Source organism: Ammodytes marinus (assembly GCF_949987685.1).
Source record: "Ammodytes marinus genome assembly, chromosome: 4".
In the NCBI taxonomy this organism is placed as follows: domain Eukaryota; kingdom Metazoa; phylum Chordata; class Actinopteri; order Uranoscopiformes; family Ammodytidae; genus Ammodytes; species Ammodytes marinus.
In genome coordinates, this window is record NC_137233.1 from 25012755 (window position 1) to 25033580 (window position 20826).

Genomic DNA, 20826 nt, shown 5'->3' on the forward strand with positions numbered 1-20826 from the left:
ACCAGCCCCTCTAAGTTATCTGACTCCATCGCAGTGTCTTGTCCACTCTTAAAAAGGGTGAAATTAAGATCAGCACACAGCCAGCATTACCAAATTCCTAAAATATGGCCTATTATCTACCAGAGCCTGATGAGCAAGCTCTCACAGATACTTGGGTCTCCTTAGATGTCCTGTCTCTCTTCAGTGCCTCTCCTCCCCGTCCGTTGTCTTTCAGGTATTTGAAGCTTTGTATGGCGAGACATGCCGGCAGCGGTACAGCGAGAGATTATTGTCAGTGTAATTGGCTTTTCCAGGCCTGATTTGATACGAGCCTCTTGTCTGATCCACACGCTTCTTTATTATCGAGCATAATGGAAAGACGTCGAGGCTCACATGAAACAATTGTCTCATCGAATCTCCAGAGAAATCGCCTCTCGCGTTTTGCTTCTATGTTCGGGGTCATGATGGAAAGCAGTGTAAAGTCTGTGTGAAAACGAAGTGCACACAGACATCGTACTGTAGGCAAAAAAAGAAAAATGGTTTTGACTACTGAATACCTTTTATTACTCTGACAACAGTCTAGGATCTGGTGAGGGTTGATTACGTCTGCGTTATGTGTGTTCAACCGTCATGTACCACCTCCCATTTCCCTCATTCAGAACTTATTGTCCCTGCTTTCCTCATAATTGACCTCCATTTGGAAGAATTTCGTACCAGGTTGTTTGATCCAGTTCAGTACTTGGTACGCTGTCCAAGCTGACATGACTTGCCTTGCTCCCCAAGCAGCAGAGGCATTGTAGAACATGGCTCACCTACACTATTATCTCTGTCAATATCGACTACTGCCAGAGGAGGATACAGACATACTTTCTTCTCCGAAAATGCATAGCCCAAATTAAGACAAGCTACACAAACTCTAGCTTGCTCTTCATTTTTACAAAATGTCTATATTTTCCCAGTTTTGTCCTTCATTCATTGTGCTGTGGTTCTGGGCAATGCAGGTTAGGGTTAGGGTTGCTAAGAGTACTACATACAAGGCCTTTTTCTCTCAGATTAATTTTAAGACACAATATCAGTAACCATAATCATCAGTCAAATCCTTGAAAGCTGTTTTAGACCAATTAAGATCATACATTTGACTAGTACACCCACCTATCAGCTTTACAGATTCTTAACTGATCCTGGTAAATGCCTTTTTGTGGAAGAGGTTCAGGTTTACATGTTGATACCTACATCTGTCCTATTTGGTAACATCTTTTGCTCACTCTCGGTTTAGATAGAAAACAGCTTACCGCTTCAGTATGAAAACATCTGGTTATATTGTATCCTTGGTTCTCTGAGAGAATACATTCTAGGTAATACCACTTCAACAGAGGTTTCATTAACCCCTCTAACCCTTACTGCAGGAGAAACATTCACCGTACTTATATTATTTATATCACTAGTGCAAAGATATGAGATTTGACAGAGAACGGCAAGTAACTGATATAGCACTACGGCATTGTTATTTCACTGGCGTGCGTATGATGGTGGGACACCAAGATGGTTAGTTGATATTATCTTGCAAATATAGTAGCGTAAGATGAGGTGTTGGTCAAAACAAGTATGTCTTTGTCTCTCTGCTTACACTAAAGAGGAAAATTGGCAGCAATTACAGAAAAAGTTGTATAATGTAATTGCACACATTGTTCAACCAGATGATGCATTTAAATCCAAAATCTAAAATTGCATGCCAGCTGTATAAAGGTGCTCCCTTTCAACTGATTAAAGACCATAGTGCTGGTGTAGGTTTTCCTTCTGCAGCATCTATCAGAGGTGCAGTTCAGAAAAATGTTCTGTCATCTTAAATGCCCTCCTGAGAACTAACAGTACATTGAACAGAAATATTTGATCAAAAGTACCTTCACTGGTTGTGTGTACAGCGAGATTGTGCTCCAATTATTTACTGAACATAGGGCTGAACAATTTGAGTCAAAAATCTAATTGCACTGTTTTTACCAGTGTCGAAATTGCATCTGCAATCAAATTGTGATTATTTTCTACAAAGTGAATTGATAGTCCTGCATTTGCAGTCAACTTTAAACAAGATAGTAATGAGCAAAATCATTAAAATGTCTTGTTTCTACATTAATGGAATCAGATACTGACGAGGCAGCTAGTTTTCTCAATCAGGAGCTAGAAGTGCGCTCTTCACTCTTGCAGTTGTTCTCTGTTGTTGTTGTTATATTGTGCTTTTGCCACGCCTACAAACAGTAGGCCAAAATCTCTTTTTTTTTTTGCACTCTTTCAATTTGTTATTTCCACGTAAATGATTATTATATGACCACATAAGCAGTTAAAACAACTGCTTACAAATATTTTATAACTCATGTTTGAGCTATCTGTTTGATCTTACAAAAGGTGTTTTCTTTCTTCTTCAGTTGCCATAGGATAGTCTTATTTCGTATTAGGACGGTGGTATCGTTCAGATTTATTCTATAGACGGCAGCAACTGGACTGGAATTTGTCCCTTCCTTCTGTTGCTCCTCTCTTCCTCCCCATACTGATTGATTTATTGATTGATTGATTTATTATTGTGTCATGCTTAAACAATATGCCCAGCCTACAAGGGCTTACAAGACACCATTATAAAAACAAACAGACCAGAAACCAAAAGTAGATGCTTAAAACTACTAATACTGAAAAAAATTAAAATAGAAAATAACATTTCTCCCAGGCTTTTGTAGCAAAAGAGGCCAAATTATATAAACATTAAAAGTAATCAACCATTCCATTCTGTCATCATATGTGCTCCAAATAATTTCAGGATTTAAAGCAAACATTTAATTTAAAAAAGGTATTCTCAGCTCATCATAGAATGGACAATATAAAAGAAAATTTGATTCATTCCCCACTTCTACTCAATCACAAAGTTCACCAATTCTGTTTTCCGTTGGGATGTTTTCAAATCTGCCAATCTCCAATGTCTTGCTAAATTTGCTTTCACATTAAATGATGTCGCATAATTATGCTTAAATTGAATATATGTCTGTCATTTAGATTTTATCAAGATGGCATTTATCCACTTTTCTTCAAACCAAACAACGTACTTGCGTTATTTCCTTATTCCTAAAAATAACTATAATTTATAACAACCCTATGTCATTAACTGTATTTTTCTTCTTTTAGATCCAGTGTCTTTTTTTTCTTACTAGTTAGCAATCATTGACATAGCTGAAACCGCTCATAACCTATAGAAAGGAGAAGAGTAGAGGAGTGTGAAATAGAGGAGGTGACTGAGATAGTTGTGTTGAAAAGAGAGATAAAGAAAGGGAAAAGAGAGTGGAGAGGGTGTGGATGGAGGGAAGAAAGTGGGCTAGAGAGTGGTAAAATGGGTGGAGGAGTGGGGGGTTGGGAGGGGGTTCTTCTAGCAGTGATTACATTGTCCATCAGGCCACAGGACGGCCTGCATCAGCCCACAGGATTGATGTTTGACAGAATAATTAGAAAACTGTCTCGGCCTGTAATCACTGGAGCTCATCTTGGCGGAGAAGACTTCCATTCGCTTTCTGCCACACATGCGCCGACAAACACACACACACACACAAACACACACACAGGCAAGTCAGAGCCATCCGTGGTTGACTGTTATATGGGACAGTGGGTTAATAGAGTGGTAAGATGGGGGGTCGTTCCTGTTTATTCTTAAGGAACTGAAATAGTTTATCTGCAGAGGAAAGGGGATTGGAGGCGAGTGTGGCACCTCACTCACTGGTTCATTGAAGGCGGGAGAAGTGAACACGCTGGTGCTTTTTAAGGTGCCAGCGGTAGGGTTTATGGACTGGAAAAAAATGAATTAAGTGGAGTTTTACTACAGTGGGTAGCAGAACGAATGAGATATGGGACTGTAGACCCTCCCCCTCACACTTTAACTCTATCAGTCCTATTGTGTTTGCTAGAGGCGTAAGATGATTGCATAGACGTGGTTGCTTGAAATTCAAGTCAAAGTCATAGTTGAAATGCTGAAGCACATACTGTAGGATACATGCAGACTGTACTGAACAGCTACACGCTCCCCTGCAGGAGTAAATAACCCCTTATATCCATCACACACATTTAAGTATGGGACACTGCTGGAAAAGGGTTTTAATGACAGTGGATATGTTTATAGTCTTTACAACTGTCGGCTGGTGTTGGTAATGTTCTTAAATGAATATACAGGTGAAACTCGAAAAATTAGAATATCGTGCAAAAGTTCATTCATTTCAGTAATTCAACTTTAAAGGTGAAAATAATATCTTATACAGACTCATTACATGCAAAGTGAGATATGTGAAGCCTTTATTTGTAACAATTGTGATTATTATGGCTTACAGTTTATAAAAACTTAAAGTAGGGGAGAACGGGGTAATTTGTCACATGGGTTGGATGTCACATTCGTTATATCTCGCCACCAGAGCGCGCTAGCTCTGAAATGTTGATATAAAAAAGGTCCAGAATTGGGATCAGAGGTCACATACATAGACTTCCTTGGAGGAAGACAGCTGCATTTCAGGTGAGAGGATGTTTTGTGTTTTTCATGTCAAATTCAAAATATTTTGCTTCTCAGTATTTTTCTTCTAGGCTTTTACACAATGGGTTTATAACAAAACACTTGTTACCCTCAGAAAGTGTGAAGGGTAAACTATAGTTTAGATTGTGGTTAGCAAGCTAATTAGTTGTCAGATGGTTGTTGGCCTTGATGCTAGCAAGAAATTCAAGTTGGGGTTGGTCGTCAAATTTTTTGGGGGGTTGGTTGTCACATGTTATCTCTAGGCTGCAGCCAGAAAAGGAACCCAAAACGAAAGAAATTGTCAAGCTGTATCCTCACTGACACCCCAGAGAAGGAAAGAATAGAGCAGGAAAAGGCAGCTAGCAAGCAAAAGAAAAAAGGGCAACAAAATCAAAACAACCCAGTGCATCCCAAACTAGACCAGCTGCCAAGGCTACAGAAAGTTATGTAGGCCTATTTGTCAACTTGACAATGCAATTAAACATTCAAATTTGGTTCTGCCTCCTTGCCTTCTTTTTAAGATTATTCCCATTAAGATAACATTGTGACAAACAACCCCATAGTGTGTGACAACCGACCCCTTGATGGGGTTGGTTGTCACAATGTGTCAGAGTGTCTTTGATGGTAAATTACTTCTTCATTACAATAAGTTGGAAAAAAAGAGAGACACACATTTCTAGCCAACACCTTAAGCTTCAATTTAATGTAGGAATGGCTATTGACAGATGTTTTGGTGATGAGTAGTCTGGCATGACCACTTCCGCCAGCGTCTATTCGCCTGCGTCGAAAAGCTACGCAGCCCTGACGCAGCCCCCTCCTTTTCCGGTTGCTGGCTTTCCCCTATTGCGATCCCCCTCAAATTCGGAAACAATTCACTCACAGTCAACCCGTGTGCTTATGAGCAGCGCTCTCTCTCTCTCTCACACACACACACACACACACACACACACACACACACACACACACACACACACACACACAGGGTGTGAGAAGTCACATTACTGTAGACAGAAATAAAGTGTGGCGATACTTCGGGATAATAATATTGGCGGCGGCGGTCCGGGATGCATCCTAGCTTAGCCTAGCTGTCCAACTTCATTGTACAACTACCCCCGGGCAGAAATACCCTCATAAACTCTGGAAAATGAAGCGTGGGGGTTTGAATTGAGCACCGGACCTTATAACCGGCTAGATTAAGATCCGCCGTTCCCTTTCTTTGGTGAATAGGGACTTTAAGCAACGACGGTTGAGAGGACGGCTACGGCGGTCGAGTAGAATTTTGAGCATTCGAGAATTTATGTCATCACCTCCTATCGCTGTAGTCAGAGCGAGTCAGAGCCGTAGTCCGTCTGTTTACAACGGCAGAATGGGTTTTTGACGTTGTGAGCGCTACACCAACTGCAGCAAGTAGCCGGTCTAAGTGTTGCTAGGTGATAGTGGAGCCCGTTGGAATCTTTCCCTGGCGCCGTAGCCGTCCCTAAAACACCGCTGCTTAAAGTCCCTAATTAGGGACTATGCAGCGGTGTTTTAGCGACGGGGAAAGATTCCAACGGCTTCCACTATCACCTAGCAACTACGGCTACTTGCTGCAGTTGGTGTAGCGCTCACAACGTCAAAACCCTGTTCTGCCTGTAAACAGACGGACTACGGCTCTGACTACAGCGATAGGAGGTGGTGACATAAGTTCTCGAATGCTAAAAATTCTACTCGACCGCCGTAGCCGTCCTCTCAACCGCCGATGATAATGTTACCAGAGATAACACTACGTGGGTGGCTAGTTAACTCCGGTTAAGTTATCCCGTGAGCTCCTCGGGGGCTAAAGTGTATGGTGTCTTGACATGCTGGTTAGAAAGCAACACACTATGTATATTCCTTTTGTCTTTAATAGTTTTTGTGTGGCGTTTGCGGGTTTAGCCATTTCTCTGACAGTCTCTGGACGTGAAGACGTTCCATCAAAATAAGTCTCCCCCCGGCACTATTTTGCAGAACACCGCTGCTGCTTCCCGGGGTTAGCCCCGCCCTAGATGATTGTGATTGGTTTAAACAAATACAAACAGGCTAGCCCAGTTTCCCCCGGTTTCCCCACCCGAATAGACGGCTCTAAACAGAGTGCTTCCAGACCCTACTACTTGCTGTAGTTTGGTCTGGCTTTGCGAGACTAGGTGATGAGCAATTCTCACTAGAGTAAAAAGTGTGCCTACTTACCCCGTTCTCCCCTACTTAGTAAATATGCATGATTATACTTTCTAGAGGGCTGACATTTCTGTATTCAAAATCCTTTTTTTATTGATTTTATGTAATATTCAAATTTTCTGAGATTTTGAATTTGGGGTTTTCATAAGCTGTAAGCCATAATAATCACAATTATAACAAATAAAGGCTTGAAATATCTCTCTTCGAATGTAATGAGTCTATACAATATATTAGTTTCACCATTTAGATTGAATTACTGAAATAAATAAACTTTTGCACGATATTCAAATTTTTCGAGTTTCACCTGTATAGTTCATATATTCTTGTCCGGTCATGTGTGGTAAAACCTAGATACCAGGACATTTACGCTATACATTCTGCTGTTGAAATTCATTTATCAGGTTATTTCAGGTTGTACTTGAGATCGGAGCCTGAACATTAGTAATGACACCTTACTCATGATTTCACTGTGTTCTTTTAGTATGTAACCCTGACCAGGAGATGTGACTTAAAAAGAAGAAAGATGGATCCTTTTTTTTCATCCTTGGTCTAAACTGGTGTGCAGCCCTTTTATTACCGTATTGAATGTCCTCGAGAAATCAGGAAGGGGTTAAATTGATCAATGTCTGAGGTCTTCATTAGGATAATAGCCTCCGCCGGCACCTGCAGTTCAAAGGTCTCATTATTTGTCCACCTTATACGGCCTTCCTGACATGGAACAAGCCCCTAGATGAGACCTCCATCGATCTAGAGTCTTCTCAGCCTCTTCTCTTCTCCCTCTTGAGGCTTTTATTGGTTTCTCTGATCCCCTTAATACCTGAGCAAACCCTTAATGGCTAATTGATATGCTGCGCTGTTCTCTAGAGCGCCATCAAAAGTCGGCAGGTTAAAATGTCAGCCTTGGAGCCACCCCCTCGCCTCCTTAAAATACAACTAAAACTCCTTTCTATTTGCATATGAGAGACCAACCACTTCTCTATTTGATGAGACTTGAGGACATGAGAGAATGTAATATAACAGCCCCTTCTGCAGCAGGAAAGCATTGGGGTAAGTGAGCAAACATTCACAATCAGTGTATGAATCCATGTCTGGCTTTTTGAAAATTAGACCCTGATTGTGCCCATCTGTTATGAGGAGGTTTGGGGTGTTACTGGCAATTTAGCACCCGTTTACCTAGACCTCTCAGGACTGACAGGGGGCGAATGCGGGGGAGGGAGAGAGAAACCGTGGAGTGGAGAGCGAAATATGTATTCTATCAATTTCTAAATGACTCATTTAGCCAGAGCTGAGTGGCATTGAAAAACAGTCATCGGTTTTCAGTAACTGCTGTGATTCGGTCATTGATGAGGATGAAAACACATCATTGGGCTTGTTGAACTGGGATATATATATATATATATATATATATATCCCAGTTCAACAAGCCCAATATATATATATATATAGCTCCCCGTACACATACATACATACAGGTTTGGAGGGAGGCAGCAAAGGTTGAAAATGCTGTATGAAGATAACCTCCCATTCATCAGAATTACAGCTCTCTGAGGTTATTCCAGCCATGCTATATTGCCTCTCAAGCTAAACATCCAGTAACAGACGATACGATTAAGTTCTTTCTCCGACACTTTATCCATTTCTTTGTTTCATCCCTCTCTCTCTCTTTTTGTTGGTGTCTAGAATGGCACCAGTTGTCAAGCTACAACTTCAGTGTCTCTTCAAATTATTCTTAAAGTGTTTTTTTTCTCTGTAAAATACGTCATTGCTATGTACACGTGGCTGATTTCACACCGTGAAATCACACACTTCTAGACCATTATCATATTCTTGTATTTTCATAATTGGCTGCTGTTGCGTTCCCTCACAGCTTGGAATATCCCCTAAGGTCCTGTGTGTTTGTGTGTTTTCTTAGGAACATTATTTTAGCATTCTTTTAACCCGGCTCTTAAAGCATTGAAATGGTTAGAGAGCAATTGAGTGAACAAGAGTAACTTATTTATGTTCATAAGAGAACATCAGAAGGCATGGGATGTGTACATCAGTTGTGTTGCTTGTGCATAGGGGGTGTGTTAATGTTGTGAGTTGTGTAAAATTATATTAATGTAATTGCTGTGTAATTGAATGTTGTCATGGCAAAATCAGGCTTTAGAACAGATTAAAGGTTCTCCGAGGAACTTGTGTCATCTTATGATCATAAATGACGTACAAAAAACTAAATCATCAGTGTAATTAATGCTATTTCTATATAGTTTTTCTTAATGCCTTTGTCATGGGTACGCTCACCCAGGAACAACAGCTGGCATTGTAAAAACCCTACCGCTTTTGTCCAAAGGGGGTGCAAGAATTAACAAAAACTGAAAGTGTCTTGGAGCATCTTTTTAAATGGAAGAAGTATAAAAACGATGATATTACTTTGTACTTACTGTAACATAATCATTAAGACAACTAATTACCTTTTTTGTCAAATAGCTTTACATGGCTACTGTTTTGTAGCAGTTGACTGTGGCTACTCCAAGTTGTAGGGTATACAGGTTGTTGTTCTTTGTCCTGACGCCTCCTACACAAGTCAAATGCTAAAGTGTTTATCCATTAGTGGAATGCAGTAAAGGTGAGTGGATGGCCTGCACATTGAGACATGCAAATGTTAGGGAGGTGGCAAAGGAAGAGGGCCGGGGCGATGATTTGCCTTGCAAAGCACACCCATCTGCCCTTTGGATGGCTCATTGGCTCCCAAGATCAGGTGCAATCTGAACTGGAATCATTTGGATAATTGACCTTCTGTGTGCATACATTAGAATAAATTATTTTTGATTGGCCGTGCAGCATTAGGAACAAAGCGGGAAATGTTGGCTCTTTTATATTTAGCTGCTGGTTTGTTGTAGCCCGTCTCCGAGGTGATTATGTATGCCATTCCCTAACTATTATGCATTTCTTCAGTTTAATAGAATAATTCTTGCTTTGAGCAGAGTGGAGCACAACGCAGCAAGATACTCAACTTTTTCCACGGTTTGCACATTTAAATCTAAATTATTCATTTCAGTGGGTGGGATTTTTGTGTATAAATCTATGCTTAAGCATGTTTACATGAGTCAATATACAGAGTATTTGTGCCTACCTTGTGTGGCTTCTGGTTCTCACTGTTTCCCCATCTCCATAAGTGACCTTGCTATTCCAATGAAAGTGCCCATACTGTGTGTGTGTGTCTACACCAGGCCCATAGAGCTCTGTATGTCTCATTGCTGCCTGATGGACAGCCATTAACCCTTGGTGAAGAGGTTGAGGAATATTTATGTCTGCCTGTCAGCAGTGACACCAAACCCTCTGGGGATGAATAATATGCCTGCCCTACACTGGCTCCAATTGTTGAGCCCAATTCACAGAAAAGGTGTGTGTGTGTGTGTGTGTGTGTGTGTGTGTGTGTGTGTGTGTGTGTGTGTGTGTGTGTGTGTGTGTGTGTGTGTGTGTGTGTGTGTGTGTGTGTGTGTGTGTGTGTGTGTGTGTGTGTGTGTGTGTGTGTGTGTGTGTGTGTGTGTGTGTGTGTGTGTGTGTGTGTGTGTGTGGGGTCAGGGGCATTCTGATACCCTGAGGCGAGCAGCAGGAGACCAGTTCTACATCCCTCAATGACATCTGACAAACCTCCTGCTCACCACAGAAGTTGGTGTCGCTTCTCCTCACTCTAGTCTTGTTTTCAGTGAGAAGTTCGGTTCAGCACGGCTCAGCAAGCATTTATTTACGTTTCCACTGTCAAAAGTTGGGGGGGGTACCTAAATAACCCAAAATAAAGTGTCAGCAGTGTACAGTAGTGATGACATTGTGGTATGAGGAATGCTTACTTGGCACATTTTTACACAAGAGCATACTTAACCATTGATTTGGTGCCTCCCTTAATGGCCACCATAAACTTAAAATGACATCCAGTGAGATAATGATCAATGATATAATGCACCAATTGTCTCAAAGTTAAACTCAGTTGACTTATTTTAACTATTGGCATTTTCCAAATAGTTAGGAATGTAATGAACAACTGCTTTCAGAGGTGCTCAATCATAAGTTTTCCATACAACAGGTTTAAACTGTGAACAGTGTTGTTCGTTTTGATGACATGTTGGAGGTTTTCTGTTTAACACAAACTGCAAAGTGCCTGTCAGTGCCAGCTCTTCATCTCACCAGCTCAAAGTTTTTAGTGGTTTCTACTTACTCTTATGTGACGTGGCATTTCCTGTCACTGCTTCACAATAAAAACCTCCCAGTGGTCCTGCTTCCCAACAGAGAGGGTGTTATCTTTTCAATGAAAATAAGTACAGGATTGTAGAGGAGGAATATTGTCATTTACAGTTACGCAGGAGTTACAAAGCACTGCAGTCTCAGTCTCTACATACAGTAGCAATAGTGTAAATCAGTGTATCACAAGACAATTCAAGGGTCCTTTAGTCAGAATAGACATCTCCCCAGTTTAGCAAGCCATGTAGTAGCTAGAAGATGTCGTGCTGAACCTGTGGGGAAAGGCCCTATTTCGGGTTTTTCACGTCAATCTGCTGTAAGAGTTTTTCAGTTAGATGTAAAAGCATGTGTGCGCCCCATTAGTTTTCTCACAAAATATAAAATTCTCAAAATAACAGGCTTTCTGTTGCAGACACAAGACAAGTACAACTAGAGAATGATGTATACTTGTCACTAGGCAACTCCCATGTCACATGGGAACAAAAGTTGTTGCGTGACTGCAAGCAAAACCAGAAATAAAGATCCTTCTAAAGTAAGTCTCTCTCCCTCATTTATGCTCTGTGTATTTTACCATTGTTTTTATTCAAAAAGGATGAAAAAAGGCAAGTGTGGGTGAGATGAGGGAATTATGATACCAAACTCTCAATCATGAGTAGTATGTGTGCGGCTCACACCTGTCAAACATGTTTTCAAATGATCATAATGGTAATGCCTGGCAGAGACTGGATGAGAAGGCAAACGGTTACTATCATTACACACCACATGGTGCATCATCTTTATCTCCCAACTGTCAACACCAACTGACCCAGACTCTTAACGGACTTAATCCCATTTGGCCCAATCAGTCATGACACTCCATTTAAAAATATCTGGCGCCCAAAAATGATAATGAGTGTTAAGAGTGTATAAGAAAAAAAAAATTGCAATCCGGCATATTCCTGCAAATAGTGTTACTGGGGCTATTTTATAAGAAACCTGTCTTAGCCAAACCTAATCCTCCAGGCTTCGCCATGCTAAATGCTATGACTCAAGGCTTCAAATCTTTAATGGCAATGTCCAGGATCCATTCTCTGGTCACATAGGTTCTTGCCAGATATTACCCTTTCCCTATTTCCCTTGCCTTATCCTCACCCACCCCCTTACCTTTACAACCTCTTCTGGCTGGAAGCAGTGCCATTCCTGCCTTGATTGGTTTCTTTTCTTTGAGTAAATGGAGTCAGAGGGGGCTGGAGGTGACCGAGTGCTCATAAAGTACGGGGGAAATGGTACTGCAGGACAAAAGCACCACACAGGAGTTGTAGTGTGCGTCTGTTGCTGATTTTGGTTTAAAAAGGGCTCGCATTGAAATCTGTTTTTCCAAAATGATAATGTGCCCACTTACCTGCATTTTGGAGAGAACCGGGTTGCATATTTCAGTCGTATTCATAATGCAAAAATCAATCCGAAGGCTTCCAAATGTCAGTGGTTACAAGTAAACAGAAACCAACATAAGGCAATGTAGATAATAGACTGAGTTTAGCGATTTCATCTTTATATTTCCTCAAGATGAAACCTCGTCTCCACCACGGCATCGATCAGACAGGTATCTAGCTGCCTGTTGCGGTGAATTTTTTTTTTTAGCGTCAAAGTGAAACTTCAAGGTGCCACTGTCTGTCAAGTGGTGTCTCTCCACCGGTGACATGGCCAATCTTTGACATAATGCTCAGTCTGTGTGTCTCTGCAGTCCCCAAGAAGGGGGCTGTCATGCTTCAGCAGGCCGGATAATTATTTCCCTCTTATCCCCCCTTGCCAGGGCCAATCCTAGCCTTCAATAGGAAGCCAGGGACCGCACCACTTCCCATCACCTCTCTCTCTTTCTCTGTCTCTTTTCTTCTCCATCTCTCCTCTTCCATCTGTTTCACTTCGCCTCACTCTTCTGACTTCAAGACCCCTCTCTCTTCCCCTCAGCCCTGTCTTTGTGTCATTCTCTTTCTTGTTCCTAAGAATAGATTTACACAGGCAAAATAGCTCCCTCGCTTTTGACAGAATTGCAGCTCAAAGTAGTAGTTAACAATGGCGTAAAAGATTGGCGTATGAAGATCCAGCCTTAACATGGCTTTGCATTACTCATTTGATGCGCCCTACACACACACGACAACAAACGCATTGAAACGGTCTCTCTTTCATCCGTGCATACCCTTATCATTCTGCGGTGACATGTGGCCACGATTACACAGCGTGAGCCCTTTTCAAGGAATGAAATTATCCCACGAAAAACTGTTGGCTGCGTCTAAAATCTAAATGATGTGTTGTGACAGACGCTGTTTATCTTTCATAACAAGGCAGGATATTGCTTATTTGTGTAGACAAGGCTTTATTTTTTCATTTGTGTGTCATCTATATTTCAAACATGTGTCAACAATGCTCTTCAGCGCGGATTTAATTCCACTATAATGTTTCGCTTTGTGTGTGGGGAAAATATTTTGTGCTCAGTGAATTCCGTCACTTGCTCATGGGTCCAGCTGTATTTAGTTCTCACATCCCTTACCGAAAGCAAATGGTGAATAGACGAACTCAATACTTCGGATGCAACATGGCACGTAGAAGCTGCGACTGCAAGTAGAAACCAAACCTTATATCGCAGGAAATCCTAAACAACACATTGACCATGTGTGAGGCAATTTACTCCTATCTTACCTCAAACGTTGGACAGACACAGAATAATCGTTTCTCATCGAGAGCAGTCACGTTACTCTCCGAGGTGTGTGATTGGAGCCAGCAGGGACTGCCTTGATTTTGGAAGGCATGCATGTGAACCTGTGGCCCCGGGGCAGAGCGCGTGGGGGCCCTTCAGCAGATCGAAGAAAAATAAACAAGGCCTGCCAGAGCAGTAAAGGCTGTCTCTAGTAGATAAGACAGAACAATAGCCCTTAATAGGCCACAGAGAGACACACACTCATCTCCAGCCCTGCCTTCTTCTTCTTTTTTATTTATTTTTTGTTACCCCTATCTGCTTGCTGGTTACAAAGGAAACAAGATGCTTTTTCCTTTTCCTTTTCTTTTTTTTTCCTGCCGAGAGATTAGCCACGCTCAACATGGAGTTTTGGGCATGAAAATGTGTATTTGAGTGATAATTCAGAAAAACGCCAGCACAACTTGTGACAAGAATGCCTTGCAGAATGAGAAGGAATACAATGCCTCCATTTCCCCTGGGTTGTACACTTGGAATAGAAGTACATCATGTTTGATTGCTATTTATCAGTGTATTGAAGGAATAGGAAGACTTTCTGAACAAGTGATGTTGCTTTCAGGTGTTTGTATTCTAGTCCATAAAGATGACCATGGATGTGCAATTTGAGTGTTTTATAAAATACTTTAGTGTAGACATCAAACTACTATTCTATTTCTCTGTTGTTGTTTTGTTTTTCTCTGTAAGGCACGTTGAGCTACTTTTGTATGAAAAACGCGATATAAATAAAAATTGATTGATTGATTGACTGACTATAAAACGCTATAAAAACAACGCGTACGTCTTTTGTTAAACATGCATCCAATACCTATTTCATGAAAATACACAGACAGGAGTAGTACAATGCAGGGGCTACGTCAGCATGTCAAATTGTCTAGGCTACATTTCTTACTTCCCTTGAATACAGTTAGTGAGGCGTATAATAACAGGCATAAAAACCTCCTTTCTGCCATGAAGGGCCTCTTTTTTGAATTTGACGCTAGAAAAGGCCTTGGCAGCAGGGTAACTGAATGCCAGCAGCTATGATCCTATTTTGTTAAAAAATCGGGATCATTTCACCGGCGTCCAGGTAGAAGGCACTGCTGTTTACGCTTTAACAACTGCCTGAAAGAACACAGAAAAGAGCCACCTTAAGAAAAGAGCGAGCTGGCACATTACACCTGATGCCTTTATGTTGGAGAACTGATGAAAGAAAACCACCCAGCTGCCAAGTTAGCTCACCTGAAAACGAATGCCTTTAAGGAAAGAGGCTGTCCTTGGTGCTGTGACAGGAGGTAAAATGCTACAGAGTGTGTGATGTTGCAGAGTTTTAGACTGATTGGAGCGTGTAATGCTATTTCATACCTTAAGGCTGGCTTTTTGAGAGGCTGCAAAGCTGAGCGGAGCAGAGCAGTGGAATACTTTTGATTGGAGAGGGCATCAAACCAAGGAGATTGGCCCTAAATTGTGAACCCATTCTTCTGGCCTGTTCATCACTGTAGCATTTAACCTCGTGCACACCTTGCCTAAAAGGAGCAATATATATTTTCTAAAGCTAATGTGCACCTAGTACAAAATGGCCAGTATGCCTGACCAAAGTATATATTGCCTTTTTAGAATTGAATGAGCTGTCCTAGGAGAGAACATGATTGGAACAATGAATAAGATATACACACTTTTACCTCTAATGGCTCATATATTTTCAATTTAAGGCTGTGTTCCCTCGCGGCACACATTTTTCACATTATCTCGCTTCAGATTACCGTATTGTAGCTGTCTGTGTGGGTGGGTGGGTGTTGTAGCTCAGGACCTGTGATCTTTACTTGGAATTGTCAGACGTGGTAGAACTTTTACATCAAATGTCTTCCTATTTCCGGATGTCAGCCTGAACAGAGAAAAATAATGTTTCTCATGCTGTCCACTTCCTCGTAAACCAAAAACCAGAGAAGGAGATATAAGAAACAAACAAACAAAACTTCCAGCAAAGTGCAACTCAGTCCTCCTTGCCCACATCCATATTTCTATAAACTGTATTTACTTCTGTGCCAAGTTACATAAATCATGTCTTATGTATCATTAATATACATGGGTGTCAATAGTAGACGCATGAATGGAAAAAATATGGTTCCTTCCGATAGAGACAGAGTTGAAAAATGGGCTGCAGAGAGGGTGATGGTTCTCTAGTGGGGCTGCAAAAAAGGCATCTAAATCTCTGCTGCCCCCAAGTGGTAGCGACCTATTGCTGTGTGTGATTGTGTGTGTATGTGTGTGTTAGTCAGAACCTGAGTCAGTATATGAAGTCTTACCCAACCGAAACTCTATTTTTTATTGTCACTATTATGTAAATAGCATGATATTGTAAAGTGCCATCCCATATTGTCGTGGTTTAGTGTCTACCATTTAACATAAGGAGCAGTCTGAAACAATCATATTCACTATTCCATTGGTAATGCATTGCTATTTGCTTATGCCAGTTTGACATCTACAATAACTCCTTACCTCTAATAATGCCATCAGAGTTGTTAACTTCAGGGCATCTTTGTTTAAAACTCATATACTGCATATACGGTACAGCAGTGTGAATCAATTTATATCTATTGAAATTCACTGGCGGACAAGGTGAGAAATGTATAGCACAAACACAGACTCAAGCCGAGGGATTTGGTCAATAATATTAAAGCTCGAGGTCATTCTTTTTTGTTTTGTACTTGCTTTGTATTGGCTGTATACGAATTATTAGTGATACTAGCAATATTAACCTTTATGCACTGAGCCACCACAACATCTGCACAGCACAGTGGGGTAACCCACACTAACACATGTGCCCTAAGGCAGCAGAGAATATAGACACATGTGCCGTCACCACACACACACACACACACACACACACACACACACACACACACCACTGTGAGCCTCAGTTCACACCTAACAGGCTTTCAGAAGAATAGTTCGATAAATAGCCGACTTCTGAAAACCCAGCTTCATATCACACCTCTTTCTTTCCCCTCTCACACTGTCATGCAGTCTTTTCACTGTCTTTCCACATAGTCACATTCATCCCAGTCATTACGTACACTATTGCTAATATAGACATCTTTAAAAGGCTTCTTTAAAATGTGTGTTAATGTGGCTTTTTTGACATTTATTTCTAGGCAAAACTGTGAAAGCAGGTATGTCTGAAGGTACACCTGGCTGTGTACAAGGAAGTTATTTTAACCACATCCATGCCTGCTGGATTTTGAGATTTAACATGTACAGTCCCAACATACTGTATCTTGCTTGCATACTACGGACTAAAAGTCAGGATATCTTTGAATTTCATCATTCCTTTATCATTTTGCCTTTTTTTATTTATTTCCTTAACTCAATGAAGGTGCATGCTAAATCACAGTGGGGCAAACATTGACAGTGTTTTACACAAATATCTAATTAATGATATTATATGATCAAAACTACATAATAATAGGCTGCCAGGTGTTGGTTAAAATTGTATATCAAGACACTTCAAACATCCTTTTGTTCCAAAGTTTAGTTACTCTGAGTGAGGACAGAACATTAAAGTGTAAGTAACCATAGTGACAATAGCAACTCATTAATGAAATAACTCAACAACAAAAGCATGCGAGTTGATCATTATTTGAAAATACCCTTCTGTACTTTACCTTTATTCTTTGTTGAGTGGCCATTGAATAATTGTGAAAATTCTATTTGATGTGACCTGCGATAAATGGACTACCATTCAATACAACTGGAGGTCATGATTTTTTTTGTTTGTTTGTCTTTGTTTTATGATGTGAACATCAGAATTGAACTTATCTACAGTTTGAGGCTATTGTTCCCTACCTTTTTGCCCATGTTTTTGCATTTCTGGTCACATCTCTGCGATATATACTTGATCAAGAAGAAAATGTACCCTGTGTTGACCTAACAACTTGCTCAATTTTTTGCGTGTCGTCCGAGTCAGTGTCTTACTGCCTTCATTGGTGTTTGTTTTGGAGCTGTCTCCTGGCCTTGTGTCATTCTCTGCTGTTCAGAAGGAGATGCTCATTTGGATAGCACCTAGAGGACAATGCCATGCCAGTAGCTCTGATAGCTATGCCAGTAGCTCTGATAGCTATCCCAGTCCTTGATCTTCTATCCCTATAAACATCATTACCACACACTGGAAACATACACAGTCACAACAGACTCAAACACACACACACATGCGCGAGTATGTTCACGCACACACCCGCAAGCTTCTCATCCACACTGGCGCTAACAGATTAGCAGTGTTTATAAACAAACATGGAGGATTAATCCTGTGTGCTCTCAGTCTACCTTTCCACTGAGCTAGCTAGGGTAATTACCAAGTGCTAGGTTGTTAATGTAATCACACACACACACACACACACACACACACACACACACACACACACACACACACACACGGACGCTGGCTTCCTTGCTACAGTGAGATTGTTTGGCACAACTTGACATGAAAAAAATGTTTCAATTACAAGGTCACTAACGGGGTGGGAAGGGAACTGACTACTGGAACTGCTGACCACTTTGTATGTACTTAAATGTACTTATTTTTTGCTAGCCATTCTGATGATTTGCAACCGATGGTGGTATGTAAATCAGTGTCAAAGGATGGACACATGGATACATGGCTCAGCCACTTAAAGCAGCTACGAGTAACATTTAAATATATTTTAAACAGCCTCATGTTTCCTCTGATAATCATAAATTACCTTTAACAGCAAACGAGACCATCAGTGCAAAGAAAGACGTTTTTATATAGTTTTTATTACTGCTTTTGGTCTGGTCGCACACCCAGTCCGATTTTCGGTTCGCACGTGCAGGCTCTATTGTCGCAGCAACGCGATTTGAGAAGCCTATCCCTCCAGGTGAGGGAAGGGGAGCGGGAGCCTTGTTTGAGACAGTTATTTGTCGTCATAATGACTGATAGCGGGGCTGAACCATCAAAGAAAAAAAGAAAAAGAGAATGCAATGAAGAAAAGCTAAAAGGGAGAGTGCTAGACGGGCGGGAGGTGGACGTTACCAAGCAACATGTAAACATTCATGGGAGCGAACTAGACTGCAGTGTTTACTCCTAAATGAATGAGCGGTACTAACACAAAGTTTACTTTGCTTCACCATCATCAGATTACCATTATTCATCTGAAATAGTCATTATTTACAACCACATGAACACATTACCTCATCGTGATCCATACAAACTGCCGTCTCTCGTTCATTCGCTTTCTGTGAGGACACGTAATCTTTCAGCTCCGTGAGAGGTGACACTGCATCAACTCATTGCAATCAGGTGTGTTTGGCACTGACTGGCATTAGTTGATGCAGAGTCACTAACCACTCTCACAGAGCCGAAAAGCGTCCGGTGCCCTCACACTTTCAATAGGCTACACCAGTGGTATTCACTACGCGCAATGAGTAACACTGGGCTACACGGACATGCACTATATTGCATCCTATTCATTTGACTCTTGCACGGACGGAACGTGCTAGAAAACAGCTTTGCGACAGCTGGGGTCGTAAAAATGCTACCGCTTTTGTCCAAAGGGGTCGCCAACGAACAAAGTTACTCGTAGTGGCTTTAAGATGATTTGAAAACCAGGCATGTGTGTAGCTTATATTTTCTGTCATGATGTCACCACTTCCCCATTGTAATATTTCTCTACTGTATTGTTTGGCCCCAGTGTCCATCGGCTGCTGCCTTCCTAACATCAACAATATGTTGTTTTATTCTTCCTCTGGTGTGACAGCGTTGTAAAGCCTCTGGAGGCAAGACCTAATGTCCCTGAAGCTGGTGGTGAGACTGCTCTACTAAGTCGCACCCTATGTAATGAACAAATGGCCAGGTTTTACTGTGGAACTCATACTTGGATCGGGTTGACTCAGTGGCAACTTTAAAATAATAAAAATAACACTAAAATAAGTAGGCTATAGCCTTAGTTTTACACAACTTTCTAACCTTTTTTATTTGTTTGAAAGGATGAAAACACTGCACCCCTGCGTATGAGTGCAACAGATCAAAGTGAATTATAGAATTGCCCGTTTCTACATCATCACCTCCGCCCTGAGCATTTCAAAGCCGACCTAGAGACGGTCGCGACGCAACACCATGGAAAAAAAGTGACGTGACTGCCAGCAACCGACAGGGACAGGTGGTGGCACTGGCTGGCAGATTTACAGTCTATGGCTGGCAGTCACCAGGCACAGTGCAAATTTTGTGTTCAGGTTCGCTCGGAAAAACTAGCTAAAAACAGTGTAACATAGCAAGCTGTGAGATTTCCCTCGACCACCTATAAAAAAACATGGCATAGATTTGCAAAATCTGAGCAAGAATTCGCCGTTCCTTCCCGACATTTACTCTGGGAATGGCGTGCCCACGCGTTCTGCCCCATTTCCACCACTGGTAATGAGCGTTCAATTTCAAAATCGCGAAGAAATGTTTCCAACTGTACTGGACATTATACAGTATGAATGTTCTTGTGAAAACTTTGCAAAGAAGCTAACAGCGGTTCACTATGCTGTGCTTCAGTTTAAACAATCCTTGGGTCCCCATCATTATCAATTCTGTGATAGATGTATATTCTACTTCTGCACAATCCCACTTTCCTCATGAATTTTAAGGGTTTCAATGCTAATATGGTGCTATCACATGCTATGGCACACAGATAGTAAAGATAAAAAAGTATATCCTAAAACTAAACCATATATTATATTGTAAAATATATTCATTCTCTTCTGTCTCAGGTGGAGGCCATCCTGGTCAACATCTTTGGTGGGATCGTCAACTGTGCCATCATCGCCAACGGCATCACCAAAGCCTGCCGCGAGCTGGTGCTCAAAGTGCCTCTGGTGGTCAGACTTGAAGGTAGGAATGCATAGGGGTGGAACTCTGTACAAGCCCATTGGGCTTCGTTCCCTCCTTGCACCATTAATTGTTAATGTGTGCTAAATAAACTAAACTAAACTAAACTCATACTTGCTCACACTCACACTCTACCATTGATACATCTCCAGCATTTGACCCTTGTCTTAAAGCTATATTTTAAAACCAAATTCACACCTCCAGCACCTTGTTACTCATATTGATGAGCGCTTTGCTATGACGTGGCTTACATCTCAAGAATGAGGTAACCATGATCTCTTATAACAGAGTACGGCTCATGCAAACAGA

The 20826-nt window shown here is 41.3% G+C and overlaps 1 protein-coding gene across 1 annotated transcript in view; it reads left to right on the forward strand.

Moving 5' to 3' along the window:
• Positions 1-20826, forward strand: part of suclg2 (succinate-CoA ligase GDP-forming subunit beta) — a 95399-nt gene that overhangs the window by 63967 nt on the left and 10606 nt on the right. Inside the window, exon 10 of the mRNA XM_080026176.1 lies at positions 20400-20520. Within this exon, the coding sequence (XP_079882302.1) occupies positions 20400-20520 (121 nt within the window). The remainder of the gene's footprint in view (positions 1-20399; positions 20521-20826) is intronic.